Here is a 27,263-nt window from a genome sequence, read left to right as displayed (position 1 = left end):
CGCCAGGATTGGTCTGACATAATTGGTATACAAGGTCCTGAACGATTCCTTACACAAGTTTCTAAAGGCAGTTCTTATGTTGGCCAGTCTAGCATATGCCGATAATGATATCCTTTTGATGTGGGCCTCTGGGGACAGGTTCGGTGTGATATCAACCCACAAATCTTTCTCTCTATTTGACTCTTGCAGGATATCACCTCCCAGATGGTACATTGTGTTCAGCCTTCTGCTCCCTACACCTAATTTCATTACTTTACTCTTTGCTGAGTTGAACTTTAGAAGCCATTTTCTAGACCATTCCTCCAGTTTGTCCAGGTCATCCTGTAGTCTCTGTCTATCTTAATCCGTCTTGATTCTTCTCATAATTTTTGCATCATCAGCAAACATTGAGAGGAATGAGTCTATACCATCAGGAAGATCGTTTACATATATCAGAAACAGGATGGGCCCAAGTACAGAGCCCTGTGGGACTCCGCTGGTGACATCTCGCCACTCTGATGTCTCCCTCCTCACCGTTACTCGCTGTTTGTGTGTGGTGGTGTTTATTTTGGGGTATAATTTGAAGCAGCTTTATCCTAAAGTCTTATTATTATTAACTGCTATTATTGTTGCTACTACTACGGGCTCGCCATAGCCCGTGCTACTTTGAACTTTGCTCCAGGTAGCGAATCTTAAACAACAATAACATGCTGTTTTGCAATTGCAAAAGGCCGAGGGGTGTATATCGTAATGAGTTGAAAAAAAGTGCTTATAGCTGTTAGTGACTATGGGGGAGGGAGGTCTATATGGGCCAGATTCACGAAAGCACTTACGAACCTGTACATCTTTTGTCAATCTTTGGAGGCTTTGTTTCCAATTATTAAAACAGTTAATGAGTTCCGAAGCACCAGGAGGCTGTTTATAACAATAACAACAGTTGATTAGCAAGATTTCATGCTTGTAAACTGTTTAATAAATGTAAACAAAGCCGTCAATGATTGAAGAAAGATGTACACGTTCGTAAGTGTTTGCGTAAGTGCTTTCGTGAATCTGGGTCTCTTCATGCCTTGAAGCAGGTATCCTACTGGCCTTGAAGCAATAATTTCTCTCTAGGTGTTCAACCCATTTGGTTTTGATAATTTTATTTTCCAATATTTTGACTACCACACTTGTCAATGATGCAGGTCTATAATTAAGAGGGTCCTTCTTTCCCCTGTTGCCACTTTTGTAGATTAAAAGTATGTTATCCTTGTCCCCATCCTGTACAGAGACAGTATCGTGGGGTGACCTGCTGACAGAATATCGCGATACGCACAAATTCACAAGGGCCGTGACGAGGATTCGAACCTGCGTCCGGGAGCATCCCAGACGCTGCCTTAATCGACTGAGCTACGACAGGGTAAAAAATTGTGACAGAAGACATTGTGATATATTTCACAATAGTTGATATATATATATATATTTCAGTCATTTATTAGTTTTAAACCAAAAAGAGTTGATTATTGATTGTTTTGTATTTGATCCAAATTCTCACCCCAGCTCCGTCACCCTGAAGTGGTGGGTTTGTGGTAGGCGTGTTGAACCATTAAGGCCAAACTGATCAAGTCTTGCTTGCCAGTACACACACACACACACACACACACACACACACACACACACACACACACACACACACACACACACAGACACACACACAGTGAGAGTAGTAGAAAAATGGAATGCACTTGGGGAACAGGTTGTGGAAGCAAATACTATTCATACTTTTAAAACTAGGTATGATAGGGAAATGGGACAGGAGTCATTGCTGTAAACAACCGATAGCTAGAAAGGCGGGATCCAAGAGTCAATGCTCGATCCTGCAAGCACATATAGGTGAGTACATATAGGTGAGTACACACACACACACACACACACACACACACACACACACACTCTCCCCCCAACAACTCCCCTGTCCCCTCTGACCCCAATGCACTCAAATCCATCTGCTTCATCCCACTTTCCAAGGACCCCCTCAACCCCCAAAACCCGCCCAGCCCTCACCCCTCCTCTCCCCTATTTCCATGTGACCCCCTCCCCTTGCGAGGGGGTCACATGGACCCCCGTGGGGGATGGGGGGGTCCCTCCCCCACCTTTTCCTCCATTTCCCTCTTCCCCCTTCTGCCCCAATGCCCACAACTACCCCTGAGTTCCCCCTGACAAATACAACCTCCCTCCCACTCCCACTATTCATGCTCCATCTTCCCCTCTTCCCTCCACCCCCCTTTATCCTTCCCCCAACCTCTCAACCTCTGACTCTCAGCTTCACGTTACCTCTCAACCCCTCTATGCCTCTCTGACCCTCCCTAATCTTCAAACCCAGTATGGTCTTCTTACTCTAGACCTACCTACCTAGGCCTTCTTACCTACCTACCTTCCTAGATGCCCAGCCCCTTAGCACCCCTCCAGACCCCATTCACCCTCCAGACACCCTTTGGATCCCCCCAGCCCCCATTCACCCCCCCCCCCCAGACCCCCAGAGAAAGGGTGCACTCTGGTACCAGAGTTTCCATGAAGAATCTCAAGGTTTGGTACACCAATGCTGATGGGGTATCTAATAAAGCAGAAGACATAAAAGAAAGAGATAGTGAGGTAGATCCAGACTTAGTTGCAATAGTTGAAACTAAATTAAATGGCATGATCTCGGATGCAATCTTTGCAGAGAGGTACCAGGTGATAAGAAAAGAGAGGACACAGAGACAGGGAGGGGGAGTGGCACTCCTAATAAAGCGGAAATGGAAGTTGGAAGACCTGGGAAATCGGGTTACCAATGAGTGCACAAGTGCTTCATACATGGAACTCTGACAGTAGATGGGAGGAAGATTGTGATCTTGGTAATCTACAATCCCCCACCAAACAGTAGAAGACCCAGGCAGGAGTATGATGACAACAACAAGGCATGCATAGATGAACTGCAGAAGGCAGCAACATTAGCTCACAGAATGAGAGCGAAGCTGCTGGTCATGGGGGACCTAAATCATGGAGAGATAAATTGGGAATCAAGGAATCCCCATGGAGGGGACGAAACGTGGGGAGCAAAGTTAGTAGATGTTATATCAAATATACTTGATTAACTACTTTTTAATCTGACTTTAATTGTGTTCCCTAGATCTTGGTTTTTCTGATATATTGCAAACTAGAGTGAGTAGTACTCGTGAGTTCACAGACTTAGAGTACGAGTACATGCTTATAGCAGATACCTGTGATACAGTAACATTTTATAACACCTTAGAGTACAGACAAGTTCCATTCCTTGTCTTGTATGTAATGAACTAGAATGGATGGTGGCAGTCCCTTTCTACTTTCCTATCTCTGCTTTCTACTTCTATCTTTTCTACCCTATCTACTTCCTATATACTCTCTCTCTTCAAACTTTCCCTTTCACCTTCCTGACTCCCTCCCTTACTCCTCCCTTCTCCCTCTCTACCTCCCTCACTTCCTCCCTTACTCCTCCCTTCTCCCTCCCTTACTCCTCCCTTCTCCCTCCCTTACTCCTCCCTTCTCCCTCCCTTACTCCTCCCTTCTCCCTCTCTACCTCCCTCACTCCCTCCCTTACTCCTCCCTTCTCCCTCTCTACCTCCCTCACTCCCTCCCTTACTCCTCCCTTCTCCCTCCCTTACTCCTCCCTTCTCCCTCTCTACCTCCCTTACTCCCTCCCTTACTCCTCCCTTCTCCCTCCCTTACTCCTCCCTTCTCCCTCTCTACCTCCCTTACTCCTCCCTTCTCCCTCCCTTACTCCTCCCTTCTCCCTCCCTTACTCCTCCCTTCTCCCTCTCTACCTCCCTCACCCCAAACCCTCACACATTATTTAATTTCTTTCCATTTCGTTTATTTTCCAATATCCGACCCCAGTTACATAGCGACTATGTAACAACTATTTCATGCTTGCCCGAAACGCTATGCGTACTAGTGGCTTTAGGTATTGTATGTACTACCTCTTATCTTTAAATCTAACAGAATGTTTGTACTGTAACGCTGCAACTATGTATGTACTGTTTCTAAATAAATTATTATTATTATTATTACTATGTGGAGGGTCATGAGCGCTGCATCCCCCCCAAGACAAACACATTACTGAGCTGTTTACAAGTTATTCCTTTTAGTACTACTGAGTATAAGACGGGATTCAGCCACATGAACTTGAAGATAACAACAACACGCTCAAGAATTCTCGTAAATCATGTATCAGCACTTGTGTGAACTACATGGACATTGTCCTAGTTCAGTGAAATCCTGGGGGCAGATTCACGAAGCAATTACGCAAGCACTTATGAACCTGTACATCTTTTCTCAATCTTTGGCGGCTTTGTTTACAATTATTAAACAGTTAATGAGCTCCGAAGCACCAGGAGGCTGTTTATACAGCTCGTCCTCCAAACAAAGATCCAAAAGTGATTCCATGCACCCGCCAAACCCCCTGTTTATGAATGAAAAGCGATTTACACACGACTCACAACTGCTAATGTTCGAACATATCCGGAACAAGTGCTTCACTGACGAATTTTGTTCGAATCACAAAGCTATAAATGCTTCACCCACGTACTACAAATACAAATAATCGCCAAGAGAACCTAAACACCTAACCTAACCTATCCTATGCCTATATATGCACAATATGCTAATATACCTGGTTGATACCTGGTTGATGGGGTTCTGGGAGTTCTTCTACTCCCCAAGCCCGGCCCGAGGCCAGGCTCGACTTGTGAGAGTTTGGTCCACCAGGCTGTTGCTTGGAGCGGCCCGCAGGCCCACATACCCACCACAGCCCGGTTGGTCCGGCACTCCTTGGAGGAATAAATCTAGTTTCCTCTTGAAAATGTCCACGGTTGTTCCGGCAATATTTCTTATGCTTGCTGATTATATTATAATATTAATTTATACTTGAGAAAATTCCCGTTTTGAATGAACAGCATGTTAAAATTTATGAATGCGTCTGTGGGATTGACCGCTGGATGTAATGGACTTGAGTCGAGGACGGGTTGGTTTATAACAATAACAATAGGGGATTGGCAAGTTTTCATGCTTGTAAAATGTTTAATAAATGTAACCAAAGCCGTCAAAGATCGAAGAAAGATGTACACGTTCGTACGTACTTGGGTAACTGCTTCGTGAACCTGGCCCAACTTTGTGGAAACTATTGTGAAACTTCACACTGGTTCTATTTTGTGAGAACTAAGTGTTTTAACTTCTTAAATTGATAAATACATGATTGCTGGGTTTTTTTTTCTTTGACAATTACATTTTATGATAATTAGTACTGTCACGGTAAAATCTCTAGGAAGAGATTTGGTCTACTCCATTATCGACTATTCTACTCATTCACGTCTATGTAATAAAGAACTGCAGCCAAGAACAACAACTCCTTCCAGACGTCTAGACAGTCTACCAGTCTCCCCTTTGCACCAGGGCCCGTCACCCCCCACCTCGCACCTGGGTCGCTGGGCCCAAACAAGCACTTCAAGTGAGCCGGTTCATAGTTTAAAGAAGACATCAGCGCCATCTGCTCGGCCGATATTCTGTATAAATAGGGCTACCAAGCTCTCTAAGATTCCGATTACTCCTGTGTGCTCAACTGAGTAGACCCGTTGACTCTCTCGGTGTGGTAACGGATTTAGTCAGACTAGCTCATAGTATTCTGCACCATATTTTATTTAACACTTTAACGTAACGTAAATTTGATTGTTCATCTTGTTTTGCACATTTTGTATTAAAGCCAAGCCTGGATATTTTTTGTAATTTGTTTAAATTCATATTTTTATCAAGGTATTTTTAAATGTTTTTTCCCTCTGCTTTATCCTACAGTTTATCACACTGTGAATACACCTTTTTCAGTTTAACTTTTTTTTTTCTTTATTTTTTTTTTTTGACTGGCATTCACGCCCGTCATTACTGCCCTTGTGGGTGAGGCTGACTGCTCCGCATGTACTAGTTGCTAGGTAATTAGTAATTCTTCTTCCCCCTTCAGTTTCACCTGTCAAAGGGCATGCACGATAATATAGCAGTAACCTAAATATGACATATATCAGGGGAGATATTGACAATTTATTATGTAAGAGTTAAACAATATTTACCCTGTTGGATGGCTAGCCACGTGTCCTGATCGGAATTCCTAAATCTAATTATTACTGGGCAAGAATAAGCTAGATAGAACTGGAATCGGAAAGACCACCTCTGTTAATAGTAGACGAGGAATGTGTTGATAATAGGATAATACTTCCCATAACACTACGTCCAAGGGCACTTTTGTGTGGTGCTTGAAGTGATCTCCACGCCAGACTTTTCTGTTAAATTTACAATGGCGACTAGTAGCTCCTCTGCATGGACCAAAACGATCAACGTTCCCAGTCGTGCTCCTCATAATAGGCAGAGTTCCAAGTAAATTCAGTCCACTTGGAACTCTGTCCTGCCCACCTTTTGTGTTTTGGTAAAGGGAGAGAGACAGAGAGAAGGGGACGAAGTCTACTACGCGCTAACCATTGTGGACTTGCAACTGTTGATCAGAGTTGCTGAGTCTAATAGAATAACAATGAGAGAGTGGGATGGGTGGGTGAGCGGTGCCTGTTAGGGCATAGCCTATTGTCTAGCCTCGTCTGCCTCAAGCTTCCAGGTATCGGGCCCTTTGGTCTCCTTCCCATCTTCAGAAGAGTGCCGGCTTCCACGGGGCTCGGTTGTCTCTGTTCCATAGAGCTACAAGACCTGTGGTGTATATAGTCTCTCCCTGGTAGAGCCAGAAGTATTATCCATATTGCCATTAATCACACGTAAGTGGTAACTGAATCTCTGTATTCATGTGATTTAATTTTCATATTTACTGCGTGATAGCTAAATATTCGCCGACATTTTTTAAATTTGTCCTAGATTAAGGACTCTGCGGAAGAACCATTGGCCCATACAAGGCACGTTTGTTATTTTACCGTTTTTTTTCCCCATAGGTCAGAAAACCCGACTTTCAAACCAACATTTACCCGAAGCTAAACTTAGCCAGTTTATACGTATGAAACTGTTCTCATTCCTGTGATTAACTTTATCCTTCTCTAAGCTCCTTCACATGAATATATGTTCATTATCAAGTATGGCGACCAAAATTTAACTGCAGAATGTAAATAGAGGCCTAACAAGAGCTGAAGAATATTACTTGTTTTATTGATAAAGATTCCAGAAATAAATGCCAGTAGCCTATTGCTTTATTCTGAACACTTATGCACTGATTTTTCGTATTTTGATTGCAGTTTCAACACTATCCTGCGGATATCTTATCATTAATTAGCCTCAGAGCCATATATTTGTTAGCATTAATCTGTATCTGCCAATCTTTCGTGCAATTTAAAAGCCTATCTAGATGTCTTTAAGCGATTTTGAATCTTTTTTCCTGAAAATATTTTCAATACTTTTTATCGTCCGTAAATCTACAAATTATTGCTGATCAATCCCATATCTAAATTGTTTATATATATGGTGAAGAACAGAGGTCCCAGAACAGAGCATTGGGACATTCGACTTACAAATGTTTCCCACTCTTGACTTAACTCCTTTTATATTAACTATTTCCTCAAACTTAGCCATGTCCTTATCCAACTTAAGGAAACTGGCACAATAGCATGAGCTTCCATCTCATTAATCAGTCTTTCGCGTGTTATAGAATAGAAAGCACATGAGCCAGTACGCTTACTGTAGCTCTCCCATCTCGTGTATCCCAGTAATGACTTCGGAATATGCGGGATGTTCGGCCTTTGTCTGGAAGCAGTGTGTAACTGAGGCTTTTCATGGGTTGGGTGAACTTGCTTTATGCGCACTGCCTCGCCGATCTCCAGTCTGTTTGTTGTCGTTGTATCTGTTGATTATATTAGTATTTACAATACGTGAAAGCAGCATTTGTTGCAACGGAGCCTCGTTAGCAAATGTTCGTTAATACAGGCACTTCCCCATATGAATGAAAAACACTTTAATCACACGACTCAGTTGATGACGTGTGTACGTTTCTCGATCGGTGCTTCGTTCATGGCCTCTGTTCGAATCCCATCTGTAGGAAATACTTAAGCCACGTACTGTAAATGCCAATAATTACCATCGGACCCTACCTACCTCACCTTACCCAAGTTAGGCCCTAACTATTCAACACATTCTAGTATATTACCTTATATGTCAGAAAATACAAATTTCATATACGCAGTGCGTTAAAATTGACGAATGTGTGGGGATTCGGGCCGCCACCTGGAGGAGCCTAGCCTGAGTACTAGGCTCACCAGTATATCATAGCATAATGGGTTCAAGAAAACTGGACCACAACACACTCAAACCTAAGCAATTTGTATATGCGGAGAGCTGGTTACATATGGGCCTGACTTGCTTATCATGCACCACCGTACTGGGGTTTTCCTTTAGTTTCGTGTACTGTACTTTTTTGTCTTCTCCTCATAAGTCCTCGCAATTTAAAGACCCTCTTCTTTTCCACTCTGCTTTTCCCGCCTTAGTATCTTGTATACTGTGATCATATCCTCCCGTTACTTCTCTTTTATAAGGTTTTGAGGTTCAGTTCCTTTAACCTATCTTCGTTGCTTAATCCCTTGAGCTCTGGCGCTAATGTTTTTGCGGCTCAATCAATTCATTTTTCAAATTTGGTTTTATGCTTTTTTTTTGACAGGGATATTCCTGCGCGGGCCCTAAGCCTCTGGCTGGCCCACTGCGCGGGCCCTAAGCCTCTGGCTGGCCCACTAAGTGTTACTTGTTTCTGTTTTACATAGGCGGAGTGTGAGTATTTATGACTCGTATGGTCGCTTCAGTAAGATTTTGCCATATGTGTTTATCAACTTCTGCTCTGTTGAATCAAAGTTGAAATCTTAATGGGTTTGTAGCTGTGCATTGTGTTAGATAATGTTCCAGTGGTCTGTTGTGGTTGTAACTGTGCACTGTGTTAGATAATGTTCCAGTGGTCTGTTGTGGTTGTAACTGTGCACTGTGTTAGATAATGTTCCAGTGGTCTGTTGTGGTTGTAACTGTGCACTGTGTTAGATAATGTTCCAGTGGTCTGTTGTGGTTGTAACTGTGCACTGTGTTAGATAATGTTCCAGTGGTCTGTCGGGCATTTCTCCACAGTGCTGACATTTCCTCTCATCTTCCGGAACCTGTAAACCTATTTCCCATGCACATGGGTATCCAAGCCTGATGCGATGTAAGTGTACTTCTGTTGCTCTACTGCTCCCTTTCATCAAACTAAGTGGTTCGTAGTTGGTTGAATTCTTGTACCAACTCGCAGATCCTGATGTTGCAGACAATTTCCTCAAAAGGTCAGACAAGGAGTAAACGGTTTCAAGCTCAACAAGCCACAATGTAGGACTGAGAACAGGAGATGCTTTTCACCCACAGGGTTATAAACCCATGGAACCGCCTACCCGCCGAAGCGGTGAATGCCAAAACTTAGCTGAACTTTAAAATCCAGCTTGAAAAAATCATCACCACAAATGGGCGCACCTTTGAAAAGCCGCCGGCTTCCTGTCCTCATAGAGGCCAGTAGAGTATTAGTGGCCCTGAGGTAAATTCAGGAAACCAGAAATGAAGATCTCCTCAAGAACTCCGTTTTCTTTCTCGTGACAAAAGAGGCGTCATAAAATAATCTGTTCTAACAGGACGTCGCATTTTGACATATACTTAAGGCATACTGTCCCGTTTTCAGTTTTGGGTTCTCTGGTAGATTAGGAAAAGGGCACTTTAGTACGTCAGTTTCTTGACGCTGGGGAAACCCTAGGAGGCCGGACGGAGGGACTGAAGTTAGCGCCACCAAAATAATATAAAATTTTTGTAATTTCAGGAGACAGGATGAGACGCACCTTGGTGGCCTTGACGGCGCGCGCGGTGCTCCTGGTGGTGACGGCTACTGGGGCCGCGGGAGACGAGAGACCCGTCGTCAACACACTCAATGGCAGAATATCTGGCTTTATGGAACTGTCCACTAAAGGCAAACCTTTGTACTCCTTCCATTCCATACCTTACGCTAAACCCCCAATAGGAAATCTTCGTCTCAAGGTAAGATAACACATTTGAGTATGTCTTATAAATGACCTTCTTTAACACGGTCATAAAATGCCCGTGGCCATGAAAATGGGCATGATTGACCATTAAAAACACCATCTGACCTTTCATAAGTCACCAGCTTGTGAAAGCCAAGAGTCCAACTGCTAATTATATCACGTACCAAGAAATTTCATGCATCTCATTACCTAAAATAAACCTTTATTTTTCCTGTGCAGGACCCAGAGGCCGCCGGGAGTTGGTCGGGAGTGAGGGACGGGTCAGTGGTGCCGCCTCTGTGTTCACAGATCCCCTACATGGCCCTTACGAACCGGAAACCTGTGTATGATGGAAAGGAAGATTGTCTCTATCTCAGCATCTTCACCGCCAAGGTTAGAGGCTACAGCTAGAGGTTGGGCTCTAGGGGAGAGCTGATCTTCACCACTGAGGTGGTTCTCGGGATGTTCTAGTGTGTTGTAAGGTTGATGTTGTATAGCGGCATGCTGCTGTAGAAGGAAGGTCAGTGGGCCATGGGGGGTTATTACTAGTTAAATGATACACGTACACTACTAGGAGGTGTGCTAGGGTGCTAGGCAGTGGTCGGAATAGTCTCTCTCCTACTACTCTTCACTCTCCCCTTCTGTCATTTCTCCTCCCTCCTTCATCCTCCTCTCTCATAGCTCCCTCTCTCTCTCCCCCCTTTCTCTTCAGTCCAATCTTCCCTAATTCCACCTCTTTTTTTCCCCTCTCCCCTCTTTTCTCCCTTTCTTTCCCATCTGTTTAACGCATTTTTTTTATTAATACATTAGGTACATCTGCATTAGTGCAGCTACCTTAGACTATATGAAGTGGAGTACAGTGTCAAAAAAAGTAACGCATTTTTTTTTTTTTTTTTTTTTATTAAGTTATGAGGTACATCTGCATTAGTGCAGCTGCCCTAGACTATATGAAGTGGAGTACAGTGTGTCAAAAAAAAAGCTAACTAGGTGATGCTAAAAAATCCCCATCACACAGGATGGTTAGTCATACAGAGACATGTGATAGGCGGTCTGCACTGGCAGACTCCGGATGCATTTTGAGGATATCAACAACACAAGAGTGAATAAGGTAGCAGTGGTAATACAAGTCCCCATCTCGCAGGATGGTTAGTCATACAGGGCCATGTGTTTAATAGCCTGCACTGGCAAATTTTGGGTATACTGTGAGGATATCTTCAAGAATACGAGAGTGAATAAAGTAATTGCAAAGCTCCAGGTACCTCATGCCAACTGGTCTGAAAGGTCTAATAACTGGGCATTCAGTGATGTAGTGCGGGAGATCATGCCATAGTTCCTGCTCACAGAGTTTGCAACTGGAGTGCTCAGGATTGGGAGACCCGTCACCTGCAGCCACCTGCCACAGGTAACGGTAACCCAACCTGATCCTTGCAACCACTGTGTCGCACAGTCTAGTGGACGTTTTGTGCTGTCCATAGATGTAGGTTTCAGATCTGAACAAATCATAGCTTTTTATACTAGTACTTTCAGGTCGTTGGGAGTCAGTAAGTTCTTTCCTATCAGATCTGAATGTTTGGACCAATACAGTTTTGACAGCAGAGATGGGGATACCTAGATCTAATTCAACTTCAAACTTGTTACACGCTAGTTTGGCTGCAATGTCTGTCTCATTATGATGGGTTATATTTATGTGTGAGGGTATCCATACAAAGGAGATTCGAGACCCTTTACTCTGTGCATCAATTAGGTCATTTATAATTGGGAGTATTAGGTTCTTGCTGTCGATCTTCCAAGAGAAGTTTTCGATTGCTTGAAGAGCAGACTTTGAATCGCAGAATATTATTCCTCCTCCAATATTTTTTAATGTGCTGTTATGTGGAGAAATCTAGGGACTGCGCCAGCCACCTTTCACAGAGTTTGCGTGACTTATTATTGGGTATTATCCCCCTCTTAATATGACCATGGCACTGACCCCGCCCAACTTGTGCTCATTCCATGCCCTCCTGCAAAGTTGGATGAGACGTGCCGTAAGAGTAGTTTATAAAGTTTGTGCGCAGTTTGAAATATTTATAGTTTTGGAGCTGCGCGTAATAGAATAGTATGTCCTCCAAGGTTGGATAAAGAGACGTGCTCTCTGTTGCCAGAGAACGGAGAGAAGTGAGAAAGGAGAAGATAGTCTGTGGGAGAGACAGACTATCCGGGCACCGCCAGGTACCCCCTCTAGTAATATATATTAACTTATGGAAATATTAGATTTATTAAACTAGCTTCGTGTAAATAATATCGTGTGATGACTCTTGCAATATTTTTCATTCCTGATGAAACAATTTATCATTAAGTTTTTCATTATTAACAAACTGTGTTCTACTATTTCATGGTAACTTTAAAAAGTAGTTTTAAGTGGATTACTTATAATTGGAAAATATTAAATTATATTTTGCACCCTTTTACAAGTCTTGTAAATAAACATTGAAATAGTAGTTTAAGGATAATTGTATATTAGTTGAAGATGTACATAAATGTTGTTATATCATCACTAGTTGTCTCTGTGTGTTCATTCTACACATTAAGAAAGACTTCAAGCTTGGCCAGTGACAATTCGAAATGGAAGTCAAATTTATTTTATTTATTTATTTATTTATGCATATACAAGAATGTACATTGGGATTGTGAGGATACATAATGCGGTAATTACAATCTTGTAAAGCCACTAGTACGCGCAGCGTTTCGGGCAGATAAATTGGGATTGTATATATAAATGCAGGTAAATTGGGATTGTAAATATAAACTCAGATTGGAAACCCAGTTTCATTGTCTTTGGTAGTCAGTTGAGCCGTAAGGAAGTTGTGCCTCGGGAGGGTAGAAATAGCCTAAGCTACTCTATCCCTTTGAGATGTATTTTCTTGTCTCAATACACATACTTGAAGACGATGAGTTACAATAAAGTGACTGAAATATGTTGACCAGACCACACACTAGAAGGTGAAGGGACGACGACGACGTTTCGGTCCGTCCTGGGCCATTCTCAAGTTGATTGTCGACTTGAGAATGGTCCAGGACGGACCGAAACGTCGTCGTCCTTACACTTTCTAGTGTGTGGTCTGGCCAACCTCATGCTTGAACTTGTGCCTTGTTTTGCAGCCTGGTGAACCTAATGCCCAGCTGCCAGTAATGGTGTTCTTCCATGGGGGTGCCTACTATGCTGGGGGCATAAGGAATTACACCCCATATGTCCTCCTCAATGAAGACATTGTCTTAGTTCTTGTCCAGTACCGCCTGGGCATTCTAGGCAAGTGTAAATCCCAGTTTGAAGACTGGACTAAATCTTGCTTTCTGAAACTATTTTGTTGTTACCTTGAGGTGCTTCCGGGGCTTAGCGTCCCCGCGGCCCGGTCGTCGACCAGGCCTCCTGGTTGCCGGACTGATCAACCAGTCCTGTTGTTTAAACGACTGCATTGAATTGATATTCTACAGGGTGTTTTATAAAGGTTGTGTACAGTGCAGTGCGAAATACTTATGGTTTTGGAGGTATACATAATAGAATTTGTAAAAAAGGATTTACACGATGGAGCCGGTCGGCCGAGCGGACAGCACGCGGGACTTGTGATCCTGTGGTCCTGGGTTCGATCCCAGGCGCCGGCGAGAAACAATGGGCAGAGTTTCTTTCACTCTATGCCCCTGTTACCTAGCAGTAAAATAGGTACCTGGGTGTTAGTCAGCTGTCACGGGCTGCTTCCTGGGGGTGGAGGCCTGGTCAAGGACCGGGCCGCGGGGACACTAAAGCCCCGAAATCATCTCAAGATAACCTCAAGATAAGATGGATATGTGTCTATACAACCCGTTCTCGTACTTTCTTACAGTCAATATTGACTTGTTAAAAAGTGCATATGTGATATACTAATTTATTGTGAATATTTCCGTTTACCTTGAAAAGCTTCATAGAAAACACCGACCTTACCTAACCTTCTTAGTATGTTAGGATAAGCATCTTATTGCTTCGTAATTACAATTGTTACTTAACCTATACCTATAATGGGTTAAGTAATAATTGTAATTACGAAGCAATAAGATGCTTATCTTAACATACTAAGAAGGTTAGGTAAGGTCGGTGTTTTCTATGAAGCTTTTCAAAGTAAACTATTCACAATAAATTAGTATGTCACATATGCACGTATTTAATAAGTCAATATTGACTATACGAAAGTGCGAGAACGGGTTGGTCTATACTGTTTTGTCATCACTCCAAAAATGTATTAAGGTGATGAATCGTGTTTGGTGTGAATTAGGAAAAAGTGGAATCACAAGTTTAACTACAATCAACGCTGTTTTTTCAGGTTTTCTGTCAACAGAAGATTCTGTCATCCCTGGAAACTTTGGTCTGAAGGATCAAACAATGGCTCTTAAGTGGATACAAAGAAATATCCATAATTTTGGTGGTGACCCCAAGAGAGTAACTCTATTTGGAGAGAGTGCTGGAGGCTCTTCTGTGCATTTCCACATCTTATCTCCACACTCTGAAGGTGAGCAGCCTCTTAGTCTTATTCGTCTTAGTCTTAGTCTTATCTTTCCTGCCAGAAACGCTTTGCGTAATAGTGGCTTTAGGCATTGTATGTACTAGCTCCTATCTATAAAGCCAACAAACTTTGTAAAATCTCTTTATGTATGTACCTTTGCCTAAATAAAAATTATTATTATTATTATTCACAACAATAATAATACAATATTTTCATGTGTAACTTGAAAAAAAAATAGGTTTCAATCTTAATATGAAATTATTTCAAAAATTTATGTAATTACTGTACAGACCATAAATTGTAACAACCATCTTCTTGAGGTTATCTTGAGATGATTTCGGGGCTTTATTGTCCCCGCGGCCCAGTCCCCGACCAGGCCTCCACCCCCAGGAAGCAGCCCGTGACAGCTGACTAACACCCAGGTACCTATTTTACTGCTAGGTAACAGGGGCATAGGGTGAAAGAAACTCTGCCCATTGTTTCTCGCCGGCGCCTGGGATCGAACCCAGGACCACAGGATCACAAGTCCAGCGTGCTGTCCGCTCGGCTGCCTCATAGAGAGAGTGGCTCAATAGCAATAAATCACTAACTCGGAATTATTGTATTCTAATGTGTTATTGTATTACTAATGTATTCTAGTTAGCACACAGTTATCCTCACCGTATTCATCCGTATGAACTATATCATAACCTTTATAAGAATGTGAAACTTGTATTTTTAAAACCCTCAGGACTGTTTGCCCGAGGTATCATGCAGTCCGGGACGCTGTTTTGCCCTTGGGCGATGGGAGGATCCTTCAGCGAAGTGGCCCGATACACAGGAGAGCTCTTCGGGTGTCCGCAACCCCACGGCACTTCGAGTGATCATGCCAGCAGCGTTCTCCTTTCCTGTCTCCAGGGCGTCAACGTGGAAAACTTGACTCTTTCTTTGATGCATCACGTTGTAAGTAATTTTAAATACTTCGATACTGCGGGAAAGTGTTTAATTGGCAGGAAGAACTTGTTTACTTTTGTGCAAATTGCTTTATTTAGATAGTATCTTGCAAGCTAGTGCATTTCGAAATTGGTTAGATTCACAATTTATTTTAGTGCATGTTCCCGAGTTTAAGAAAGGCATCTAAGAGGTAGTGTTTAGCGTAGTCGGCTCGCGACCTTAATTAGTCTTGGGTTCGATACCTTGAAATTAGGCAACTGTTGAGGGGCTGCATGCAAGGGAATATGACAATAATCAGGTGTTAAGGGAGCTGGATAAGCTTCACATTCTTCCTGCCATTAATGAAGGGAAATCTTGAGATGGCCAGTGACTTGTGTGACTTAATGTAAGTTATTTTAACTCAAAAATATATTAAGATTACTTTAGTGCAATTTATACATATATTTCTTGCTGTAAACGTACATGAATACCTAACTTGTTAGCAACCAAATTACTCTGGCAACCAATCTACCCTGGCAACCAATCTACCTCTGGCAACCAAGTCTCCCACCTCGGTAATGTGCATTTACAACCTGTCCTTAGGGAAGAGGTACCCTGGAGGTAATCACTTCAAAATCACTATATGTAATTAGAGCTATTATCTTCTCCATAGTTTAATGATATGAAGGTAATTGAGGTAACAAGAGGTAATTAAGGTTAGGTTTCATTACATTTGGTTGCGTTAATATGGTATGGTTTCCATACTATATATATATATATATATATAAATATTTCAAATTGGGATTTGAATTCAACGTTTGTAATTTTGTTGAGCATTGTCAATTTATATATTTTATTAACAGGAGTTCAACTTCAGCCCTCTTCTTCTGGGTCCCCGAGTAGATGGAGACTTCATTCCCTCGGAACCCGAGTTACTGATGGTCCAGGGCAAACACAAGGTTGTTGACATCATCTCGGGTGTAAATTCGCACGAGGGTGGATTGTTTGCGTTCCGTAAGTATCTTAGTTAACTCACACGAGGGTGGAGTGTTTGCGTTCCGTAAGTATCTTAATCAACTCTCACGAGGGTGGAGTGTTTGCGTTCCGTAAGTATCTTGGTTAACTCTCACGAGGGTGGATTGTTTGCGTTCCGTAAGTATCTTAATCAACTCTCACGAGGGTGGAGTGTTTGCGTTCCGTAAGTATCTTAATCAACTCTCACGAGGGTGGAGTGTTTGCGTTCCGTAAGTATCTTGGTTAACTCTCACGAGGGTGGAGTGTTTGCGTTCCGTAAGTATCTTAATCAACTCTCACGAGGGTGGAGTGTTTGCGTTCCGTAAGTATCTTAATCAACTCTCACGAGAGTGGAGTGTTTGCGTTCCGTAAGTATCTTGGTAAACTCGCACGAGGGTGGAGTATTTGCGTTCCGTAAGTATCTTAATCAACTCTCACGAGGGTGGAGTGTTTGCGTTCCGTAAGTATCTTGGTTAACTCTCACGAGGGTGGAGTGTTTGTGTTCCGTAAGTATCTTAATCAACTCACACGAGGGTGGATTGTTTGTGTTCCGTAAGTATCTTAATCAACTCTCACGAGGGTGGAGTGTTTGCGTTCCATAAGTATCTTGGTTAACTCAACGAGGGTGGAGTGTTTGCGTTCCGTAAGTATCTTAATCAACTCTCACGAGGGTGGAGTGTTTGCGTTCCATAAGTATCTTGGTTAACTCGCACGAGGGTGGAGTGTTTGCGTTCCGTAAGTATCTTAGCCAACTCGCAGTAGAGTGCATTGTTTGCGTTCCGTATCTTCGTCACTGGCGACGCCTCACAGCAGTACAAACCAAATTGAAGTATATTATATTTCGGCACAATTTATGACACAAAGTTAAAATGATAAATAGAGAATTAGAAGTAGAACTAATATAAATTAATCATACATTGAGGTTATAGATGTTTACACTAACTATTCAACATGAGCAGTCTCTGTGATTATACCACAGACACGCCAAACACGCAGCTCACAAAATGCGTTCCCAAGTCTTTACAATCAGTACATTGTCAATTAGCCAATCAAATAACCAATACAGTACCCCACAGTACAGTACAGTACCACACAGCCGGCACAGCCACCCATAACGTTCAACTGGGGCCCCCATAACCCTCCACTGGGGCCCCATAACCCTCCAGTTGGTTATGGAGGGTTATGGGGCCCCAGTGGAGGGTTATGGGGCCCCAGTGGAGGGTTATGGGGCCCCAGTGGAGGGTTATAGGGCCCCAGTGGAGGGTTATGGGGCCCCAGTGGAGGGTTATGGGGCCCCAGTGGAGGGTTATGGGGCCCCAGTGGAGGGTTATGGGGCCCCAGTGGAGGGTTATGGGGCCCCAGTGGAGGGTTATGAGGCCCCTGTGGAGGGTTATGGGGCCCCAGTGGAGGGTTATGGGGCCCCAATGGAGGGTTATGGGGCCTACTGGAGGGTTATGGGGCCCCAGTGGAGGGTTATGGGGCCCCAGTGGAGGGTTATGGGGCCTATTGGAGGGTTATGGGGCCCCAGTGGAGGGTTATGGGGCCCCAATGGAGGGTTATGGGGCTCCATTGGAGGGTTATGGGGCTCCACTGGAGGGTTAAAGTATGGCTCAGGTATCGAATTTGGGATGTTTGGGATATTTTGAAAACTGCAGGGGGGTTTGGGCAAAATGTGACCCACCGCTGCTTTCAGTAATTGGCATATTTTTGGAATATAAAGTCGGAATTTCAAACCGCGAATAGGTGCAGAGAGCCAGAATTTGGGTCCAAAATATGGCTCAGGAATCGAATGTGGGATGTTTGGGATATTTTGAAAACTGCAGGGGGGTTTGGGCAAAATGTGACCCACCGCCGCTTTCAGTAATTGGCATATTTTTGGTATAAAAAGTCGGAATTTCAAACTGCGAATAGGTGCAGAGAGCCAGATTTTGGGTCCAAAATATGGCTCAGGTATCGAACTTGGGATGTTTGGGATATTTTGAAAACTGCAGGGGGGTTTGGGCAATATATGACCCATCGCCGTTTTCAGTAATTGGCATATTTTCGGTATGAAACGTCGTAATTTGAAACTGAAAATAGGTGCAGAGAGTCAGAATTCGGCTCAAAAATCACGCTCAGGAGTCAAATTTCCGACATTTCAGACATTTTGAAAACTGCAGGGGGGTTTGGGCAAAATATGACCCATCGCCGTTTACAGTAATTGGCATATTTTCGGTATGAAACGTCGTAATTTGAAACTGAAAATAGATGCAGAGAGTCAGAATTCGGCTCAAAAATCACGCTCAGGAGTCAAATTTCCGACATTTCAGACATTTTAAAAACTGCAGGGGGGTTTGGGCAAAATATGACCCATCGCCGTTTTCAGTAATTGGCATATTTTCGGTATGAAACGTCGTAATTTGAAACTGAAAATAGGTGCAGAGAGTCAGAATTCGGCTCAAAAATCACGCTCAGGAGTCAAATTCCCGACATTTCAGACATTTTGAAAACTGCAGGGGGGTTTGGCCAAAATATGACCCATCGCCGTTTTCAGTAATTGGCATATTTTCGGTATGAAAAGTTGTAATTTGAAACTGAAAATAGGTGCAGAGAATCAGAATTCGGCTCAAAACCCTAACCCTCCACTGGGGCCCCATAACCCTCCACTGGGGCCCCATAACCCTCCACTGGGGCCCCATAACCCACCACTGGGGCCCCATAACCCTCCACTGGGGCCCCATAACCCTCCACTGGGGCCCCATAACCCTCCACTGGGGCCCCATAACCCTCCACTGGGGCCCCATAACCCTCCACTGGGGCCCCATAACCCTCCACTGGGGCCCCATAACCCTCCACTGGGGCCCCATAACCCTCCACTGGGGGCTCCATAACCCTCCACTGGGGGCCCCATAACCCTCCACTGGGGGCCCCATAACCCTCCACTGGGGGCCCCATAACCCCCCACTGCTATTGTCCAAACTGCATTGTCCCCTCATGCAGTCGAGCATATCCTTCTCGATTGTCTCGACTTCCAGGACGAGCGTGTCTCGCTTTCTGATCGTCCCTCGCGGTTACTTGGCCCTCGATAGTGTTCTTGGTGAATCGGATACCTTTGTCATTCGCTTCGTGCGTTTCTGTTCTCGTATTGGCAGCCTTAGTGATACTTAGCGCCTCTGATTATTCCATCCATTTGATGGTGCTACGTAACCTTCCCGGCTTTGTGCTTTCTTTTTGATAATTACTTGTATATGGTGCTTGTGGTAATGCTCAACCCTGATACACCTTGTATACAGTACCTGTGATAATGCTTAACCCTACCACACCTTGTACATGGTAATGCATGTGTATGCAGGGACAATACTCAGCTCTGCCACATCTTGTACATTATACTTGTGGTAATTCTCAACCCTTGCAACCAAGACAGTCTGAAGACTTCTCTAGCAAGTGCCTTACTTGCACTTTCAAGCCCCTTTTAATGTCTCAAGATAACATATCAGACTGTCTTTTCTGTGTTTATCATGTAATGATCCTAACCATTTTATTTTAATTAGATAAAAAAAAATATTTCTGTAGTATCTACACGTTTTGCAGCACTTTATTCAAATGAGGCTCTCCAGACGGACCTTCTCGGCAACTTTACCAAGTTTGGCCCAGCTTCACTTGACATCTTAGAGGACAACATGCCTCTGGAGGTCTCAAAGACCATCTTCGACTACTATGTTGGAGGCATTAAAGCTGGTTTGGAAGATGCTGACAATATCTGCAAGGTTAGGATGGGTTTTGATGTTTTCTATTAAAGATCTGTTAATGATATTCAAATAGAAATTATGAACCGTGTAATACATCATTTTCTGATTTAATCTTTAATAAAGTTGTGTGAATGTATTAAAGTGCAGAGAGCATGTGGTTAATATCTATTGCAATGTCTTCCGGAGAATTCCCGGTTTGAATCCCAGTCGGGACAAATGTTCGGGCACGTTTCCTATCACCTTATGCTCCAGTTCACCTCGCAGCAAATAGGTACCCAGGAATTAGTCGGCTTGTTGTGAGGTTACATCCTGGGGTCAGTAATTCATCTCTTGGGGGGGGGGGGAGGACCTCAACATAAGCCTAACATGCTCTGTATGTATAAACTGGCTGCCTGTCCCTTGACACAATGAATTGTTACGAAATTATATTTGTTACCTTAAATAAACGTGCAGGCAACCCTGCTAAGGTGGTCATTCATACTTCCTATTTCTCAAGGAATTCCTTATTCAGATTTCTACCAAGTCATTCACTCTTCAATCTTTGACCATTGGCACACTCTTTGGTCTAGTGTTACAGGTGACTTATTCCCTTGGTCTTCCTCCTACCATCATAATAGATGATATGAAGCAGCCCTGGCTAAGTTATGTATTGGCCCCACACATTTAACTCACAGGTACTTTATGGAATACTCCCCTACTCCTGCATTGTCACATTTACAGTCATGCGCTTCTTTGTAAAATATCAATCTACAAGGTAGTCAAATCTACAATCTGTAAGGACAACTTTGTATCTTGCTTTCCTGATGTCCATTGATCGAATTGTTGGTGAAACCTTTGATGTCGTTGGCCTAATGTCCTTTTGTTTTTGTATTGGCATCCTAAGTAATATTTAGTGCATTTTCAATATCCAACAAAGGTTCTATGTAGTCTCCCCAACTTGTCACCTTTTCAATAATTACACCATTTCTCTTCTCTCGCTCAGATGTATGGTGACCGACACTTCAACATAGCTCACGACCTTACAGCCATCGTCTACGCCAAGAACGTGGGTCGTCAAAAGAAGATATTCCTGTATGAACTCAACCACAGAGGGCAGCGTTCATTTGGTGATTATTATAATACCAACATTGGTCAACACTGTGAGTATCCCTGCCTTCAGAGATTTTCCTTTTAGCTATATCTGATCACAGGGTCATAAATTGCAAGTACAGTTTAACCAATAAGTTCAATAATGCTCTCTTTAGACTTAATCTGTCTCAGAATAAACTAGTTTAATTTGGCTTACAATGTTGGGGACCTTTCACAAACTACTGTCTTCCTGTCCCTCTTCAAGGCCACAAGACATAGTAGAGGGTGAGCTTCAGCTAAATAAAGACATGAGAATAGTGGTAAAGCATACACAGAGAAGAGAGATTTTTATTGGTAGGTAACATTTTGCACGCAAGTCTAACAGGAGTACATGAAAGTAGTGTATATTAAAGGGAAAAATGATGAGTATTGTATAGTATTTAAATATTATACATGGTTGGTTAAGAGATTAGATGGGTGATGGTGAAGGGGGGGTGGGTTAGGTCAGGGAGGTGACAGTGAGGGGGGGGGGGGGGGGGGGGAGTAAGGTCAGGGAGGTGGTGCTGGGACAGATAGACTGTTCCTCAGGCGAATGACCTTTCATGTCCGTTCTTCAGGGGTGGATCACGTGGATGACCTGTTCTATCTGTTCACTGGGGAGAACACACTCTGGAAGCCACTAGAGAATGAGGACGACCTGAGGTTAAGAGAGATAATGGTCAGGATGTGGACCAATTTTGCAGCCACTGGGTAAGTTTAAGAGATGGAAGTGACCCCAAGGCACTGGTCCATGGCTTTGTCAGGCGTTGGGGTCACTTGTAGTGGTGACGAACCACCACCATTGGTTTAAAATATAAGTCACCTCAATACTTGTGGTGACTAACAGTGTACAGGTTATATTTTTAAACTTGCATATGCATACACTGTGTCAATTAGATTTTATTTAGCTTTATTTTTAATATTGCCAAGTTTGAATTACAATTTTTTTTTTAACCCTTCCACTGTGCATCCTGGCTGGAGAGTGCAGCCAATTACAACAGCGCCACCACACACTAATCAGCTGACAACGCTACCTCACTTGACAAAAGTCCTCCTCCCAACATACTATGCACATCCCAAATTCCAGGCACAATGCTGCTATTATCAGAATCCTGGTCACTAATCCTTAAAATGAATAATTTTCCATAAGTTTATTTTGTAAAGGAACGTGAGTTATTATTTCAAGATGTTTAGATGCACCAGACAATGTTACTACTATGGGTGCCTGCCTCATGCTGTTAACATCAAAAACAGCATTGTGTTCACCGATATCTAAACACTGTACATAGCCTATATCACAGTCAGGATCTTCTATGAAACCATTGCAAAATAATCGCAGTTATTTATATTTATCATTTTTAAGCGATGCTGTGGACAGAAGCTGAACAGCAGTGCTGTCAGCTCGGGCTGCATATGCCAGCCATGGTGGTTGTTCACTCAATACCAAGGCCTTCACATCCAGTAACAGAATCCACAGTTTTATTTCAAAATGGTGTCTGTTTACTGGAGGCCTGATTAAGCCGATGTGAGCCGTGTACCCACGGGAGTTTTAAACTTGTGCTGTACCTTATCTTGAGATGACTTCGAGACTTAGTGTCCCCGCAGCCCAGTCCTCCACCCCCAAGTAGCAGCCCGTAGCAGCTGTCTAACTCCCAGGTACCTATTTACTGCTAGATAACAGGGGCATCAGGGAGAAAGAAACATTTTGCCCATTTGTCTCCACCTCCACTGGGAATCGAACCCAGAACCTCAGGACTACGAATCCGAAGCGCTGTCCACCCAGCTGTCAGGCGCTTAATAAGACCCCACCTTAACAAGACCCCAGCTGGGATATAATTTGCTGATATAGTAATTAGTCACCACTTCTCCAGCCAGGACGTGTAGTGGAAGGGGTTGAGGAATAACAACATGCAGCTGAGGGTTAAAGGGTTGTGCTAGTATTGGACAAAATTATACCCCTTTCATGCAGGAAAGGGGTATAAATAAAGAAAGGGGAGGCTACTTACCACCTCATCAATGTCTTATGGCAGAAATCCAACACCTGATGACTCTCTGGGCTTCACGTGGGAGCCAGCCGTTGCCGACAACCTCCACCACTTGTCCCTCACACCAACACCTTCCATGAAGGCTGACCACAGACAAGAGGTAAGGCTCAATGCAAAGTTTTTCCTCAAAAATTAAAACAAGGATAACATTTAGTGTTAATGTAGCATTGGAGTTTATTAGCTCAGCTTCTGCAGACTACTTTAAACTTAGTTTCACCTTACTAGCAATCATCACTATCTTCATTATCAGTTGCCCATTTTCATTGTTGTGGATGTAACAGTCAAAAGCAAAATAGTATTGTAGGGATATGAGGTTAAAGATGCTCAAAGATAGACTTACAGGTCTACTGTCACGATATCTTCTACATTATTCCCCAGACACGGTTTCATTTTATCTGCACACTTACATTTTTATGCCACTAGAACGGCATCTCCATACATCACTTTTGATACGTCTGTTCTACAATGATTCCTGTCACACAAAATTAACTTTTATATATAAATACACACACACACACACAATTATTGTTAATCCTGTAATTACACTCACACACAATTATTGTTAATCCTGTAAATACACTCAAAGTACCTATAAAGACTTTTATATCGAGGTTCTCCCAAAATTAACCCTTAGGCTGCGATTATTGTCTATTGACAATCCCTAAAGGACTATGGGCTCCTGTAGTGCCCTAGGGATCATGGTCCACATAGGGATAATGTTTTGTTTAAATCAAAAAATGATTTGACCAATTATTGTCTTGGTTTTACATGTATGATGCAAATATGGATATAAAAGCTCTCAGGTCATGTAAATGAAGAACAAGACGTGATAAAACAAAATCCATGAAACATCCGAGGATAAAACAGGAAGTGTCAGCAAAGTTGGTTACCAAGTGCTAGACGCAGGCAGCCTTGCAGAGCACCTCCACCCAGTTAAATAATGTTCACTTATTTTCCTGTTTTCTTACATTTTGTATACAAATTAATAATTCTATAATGAACAATTATTTTTGGGGGGTTTTGTTTTTGTGCATAGGCAGGTATAACCATTTTTTCCTATCTGCTGTCTAAGGGTTAAACTACTTACCCTCCTCAGTATGCAACTCGACATAATTTAACTAACTCCTGGGTGAACAGACGCATTATGTGATCAAAAATGTGCCATACCATTTCTATCCCACTTGGGATTCAAACTGAAATTCCCAATTTTGAGTTGAGCAATGCTGATATATACTTGCTTCATTAATATCTAAACATTTACTCTTATCACTATTACCTCTTACACATGCACTTCATAAAAGCACTTCACTGCATTTAACTTTCTCCACTATATGTCATTTACTCATATTCTATCCTAACAATGATTGTTTATACTGTCATTATGTTCCCTTTTCTTTTAACCTGAATTTACAGTGAAGGCCACTAACACACTACTGGCCTCAATGAGGACAGGAAGCCGGTGGTTTGTCAAAGGTCCCCCTTCCCCCCTCCCTTTGTCCTGACAATTTTTTCAAGCTGTATTTTAAAATTCAACAGGATTTTGGTATTTATGGCTTCGGTAGATAGGCTGTTCCACGGGTCTAAACCCCTATGGATAAAAAACATATCGTGTTTCAGTCCTACATTGTGGCTTGAGTTTAAAACTACTGCTCCTTGTTATGTTACATCTGACCTTTAGAAATTGTCTGGATTAACATCCTCTAAATTGTTCAGTATCTTTAAAGTTTCAATGAGATCCGCCCTGTCGTGTCTAGTTTGCAGTGTTGTTAGCCTTGTGGCCTTCGACCGTTTCTGTTTTGAAGTTGACTTAGTTCTAGAATGATTGAAGTTGCTCAGTGTTTAACTTTCTCCAAAGAAGCTGTGTCTTTCTGAAAATGAGGTCTCCATGCTTGGATACAATAATCCAAGAGAGGGACAATTCAACTGTGTAAATCTTTGGAGTAAGTCTATTCAATTTAGTTCAGCAGTCCCTGTGGTGTAATGGCAAGACATTTCCACTGGCCTGGCGTTTTGCGAGTGCTTTGTCCTGGGTTCGTATCCTGGCTGGGGAGGATTTACTGGGTACCAATCCTTAACTGTCGCCTCTGTTTACCCAGCAGTGAATGGGAACCTGGTTGTTAAATGATTTGGTGGGGTTGTAGTCTGTGGAAAATTTGGATTAAGGACTTGCCCAAAATGCTATGTGTACTAGTGGCTGCACAAGAATGTAACAACTCTTGTATATATAAATACAAAAAAAAATAGAATTACCTTTTTTTCTTTAAAATTAAACAGCCGCTTGATTATTCCTAGTGTTTGGTTAGCTTTTTTTTATTTTTTTACTGCTGGTGCAGCAGTTTCTGCAACTTTCAGCGAGTGATGGATTCCGACTCCAAGGTCCTTCTCATCATTTTGCTGCAAGGTCAAAGATGCATTCATTGTTAATTTGGCAGTTGTGAAAAATAAACACTCCTCTCACATCACTGTTTTGCACACATTCTCCAGGTCTGGTCTCATAGGCTTAATAAGGACAATGTATCAGTTAAAAGCAAATACAGAAATGTTAAAATTTAACACTTTATAACTACTTGCACGGATTGCTGTAATCACATCTGAATGCAATCACATACTCTCACTGCATTTCAGGTGAAATCTAATTTCAAAATCATGTTCAAAATCAGAGCTTATTTTCGAGATTATTCTACTGTATTTATATATAACAGGTACATGCCTTTTGGAAATCGCTGCCAATTAAGCAGAATATGCTGCTCCAGCCAGAAAATAGATTTCAGGAACAGAGAAAAGATTTGGATCAAAATATGAACGTGCAATTGGAAAATAAACACCCAAATTCTACCATTCATAATGATCTTTGATCTTTATCTAATGTAAGTGATTAAAGGTATGTGAAAAGACCAATGTTGACCACCTTTTACCAGTAAGTCCTTGGTGGATCCTGTGTGCTGGCTACTGGAGAGCACCACACAATTCAATCTACACCAATACATACAATCTGTTGGGAAGACGGAACACCACGAGCGTAGCTCTCATCTTGTAACTACACTTAAGTAATTACTTAGGTAATAATTACCAGTCCCTTGTGCATCATTGTAAGCCTGCCAAGGACCAGAGGAAAAAACTTGGCCCCACTCTGAAGAGGCACAAGCAGCAGATCCTAGATCACCTATAAAAAAAGAAAAAGGCCACCAGAAAAGTGGGTAATCTAAAATAAAAAGCAAGGTAAACACAGCAAGGAAAGAGACTTCCAAAAAGAATGAACCACCTGTGGTTGTGAAGCAATTCTCATTAGTTCACCAGCCCATCCACTTCAACAAAGAACAAAAGTAATTTATAAACAGGGTTTGGCAGTTGCATGTAATGAAAAATGGTTTAAAACATGACTGAAAACTGCCGATGTTCGAACATTTGTTGATCGGTGCTTTGCTGACAACCTCAGTTCGAATAGCAACTCTGTAAATGCTTCACTTATGTAGTACTAATACAAATTTCCCAGAGGCAATTACTGTATCTAGTGGCCTCGTCAAGAACAGGAGGCCAGCAGCTTGTCAATGGTCCCCCCCCCCAGTTTGCTAACAGAACCTAAACACCTATTCTATGCCTAAATGTGCACAATAAGTTAATATATAATATTACAGTAATTTATATTTTACAAAATTCATATTTTGAATGAACATGTTAAAATTGATGAATGCATCTTTTGGGGTCGGTTGTTCATGTTCATGTAATGAACATAACTGAGGACGGGCTTTAAGTACACGAGCAGATGGCTCCTGTAGGAGAAAAACAGTGATCATGATGGCCAACACTTAACTGAAAAACTGGACTCTAAGGATGCTGAGGCAAGAAGAAGAGTGTAACTGCGATGCCATAGATATTTCCACCAGGCAAAATGACCAAGGTTTGGGGATCAAACGGGAAGACACT

The 27,263-nt window shown here is 42.5% G+C and overlaps 1 protein-coding gene across 13 annotated transcripts in view; it reads left to right on the top strand.

Annotated features, from left to right (window-relative positions):
- LOC123773622 (carboxylic ester hydrolase) overlaps positions 1–27,263 on the top strand; it is a 122,600-nt gene that overhangs the window by 74,297 nt on the left and 21,040 nt on the right. For 2 of the 13 annotated variants that reach the window (XM_069312411.1, XM_069312413.1), the window contains exons 1-12: positions 6,627–6,779; positions 9,824–10,038; positions 10,263–10,415; positions 13,161–13,308; positions 14,354–14,539; positions 15,264–15,475; positions 16,309–16,459; positions 20,012–20,205; positions 21,170–21,326; positions 21,873–22,005; positions 23,325–23,439; positions 26,042–26,206. In XM_069312411.1, coding sequence (XP_069168512.1) covers positions 9,832–10,038; positions 10,263–10,415; positions 13,161–13,308; positions 14,354–14,539; positions 15,264–15,475; positions 16,309–16,459; positions 20,012–20,205; positions 21,170–21,326; positions 21,873–22,005; positions 23,325–23,439; positions 26,042–26,194 — 1,809 coding nt within the window. In that variant the 5' untranslated portion in view covers positions 6,627–6,779; positions 9,824–9,831 and the 3' untranslated portion in view covers positions 26,195–26,206. Of the gene's footprint in view, positions 1–1,247; positions 1,379–6,626; positions 6,780–9,823; positions 10,039–10,262; positions 10,416–12,859; positions 13,002–13,160; positions 13,309–14,353; positions 14,540–15,263; positions 15,476–16,308; positions 16,460–20,011; positions 20,206–21,169; positions 21,327–21,872; positions 22,006–23,324; positions 23,440–26,041; positions 26,221–27,263 lie in introns of those variants that run through there. The other 11 variants (XM_069312410.1, XM_069312412.1, XM_069312408.1 and 8 more) reach the window with 7 other exon arrangements.

This window comes from Procambarus clarkii, chromosome 72 (genome assembly GCF_040958095.1).
Source record: "Procambarus clarkii isolate CNS0578487 chromosome 72, FALCON_Pclarkii_2.0, whole genome shotgun sequence".
Classification (NCBI taxonomy): Eukaryota; Metazoa; Arthropoda; class Malacostraca; order Decapoda; family Cambaridae; genus Procambarus; species Procambarus clarkii.
The sequence above is the reverse complement of the archived record's forward strand: the minus strand, read 5'-3'. Positions and strand labels throughout refer to the sequence as shown.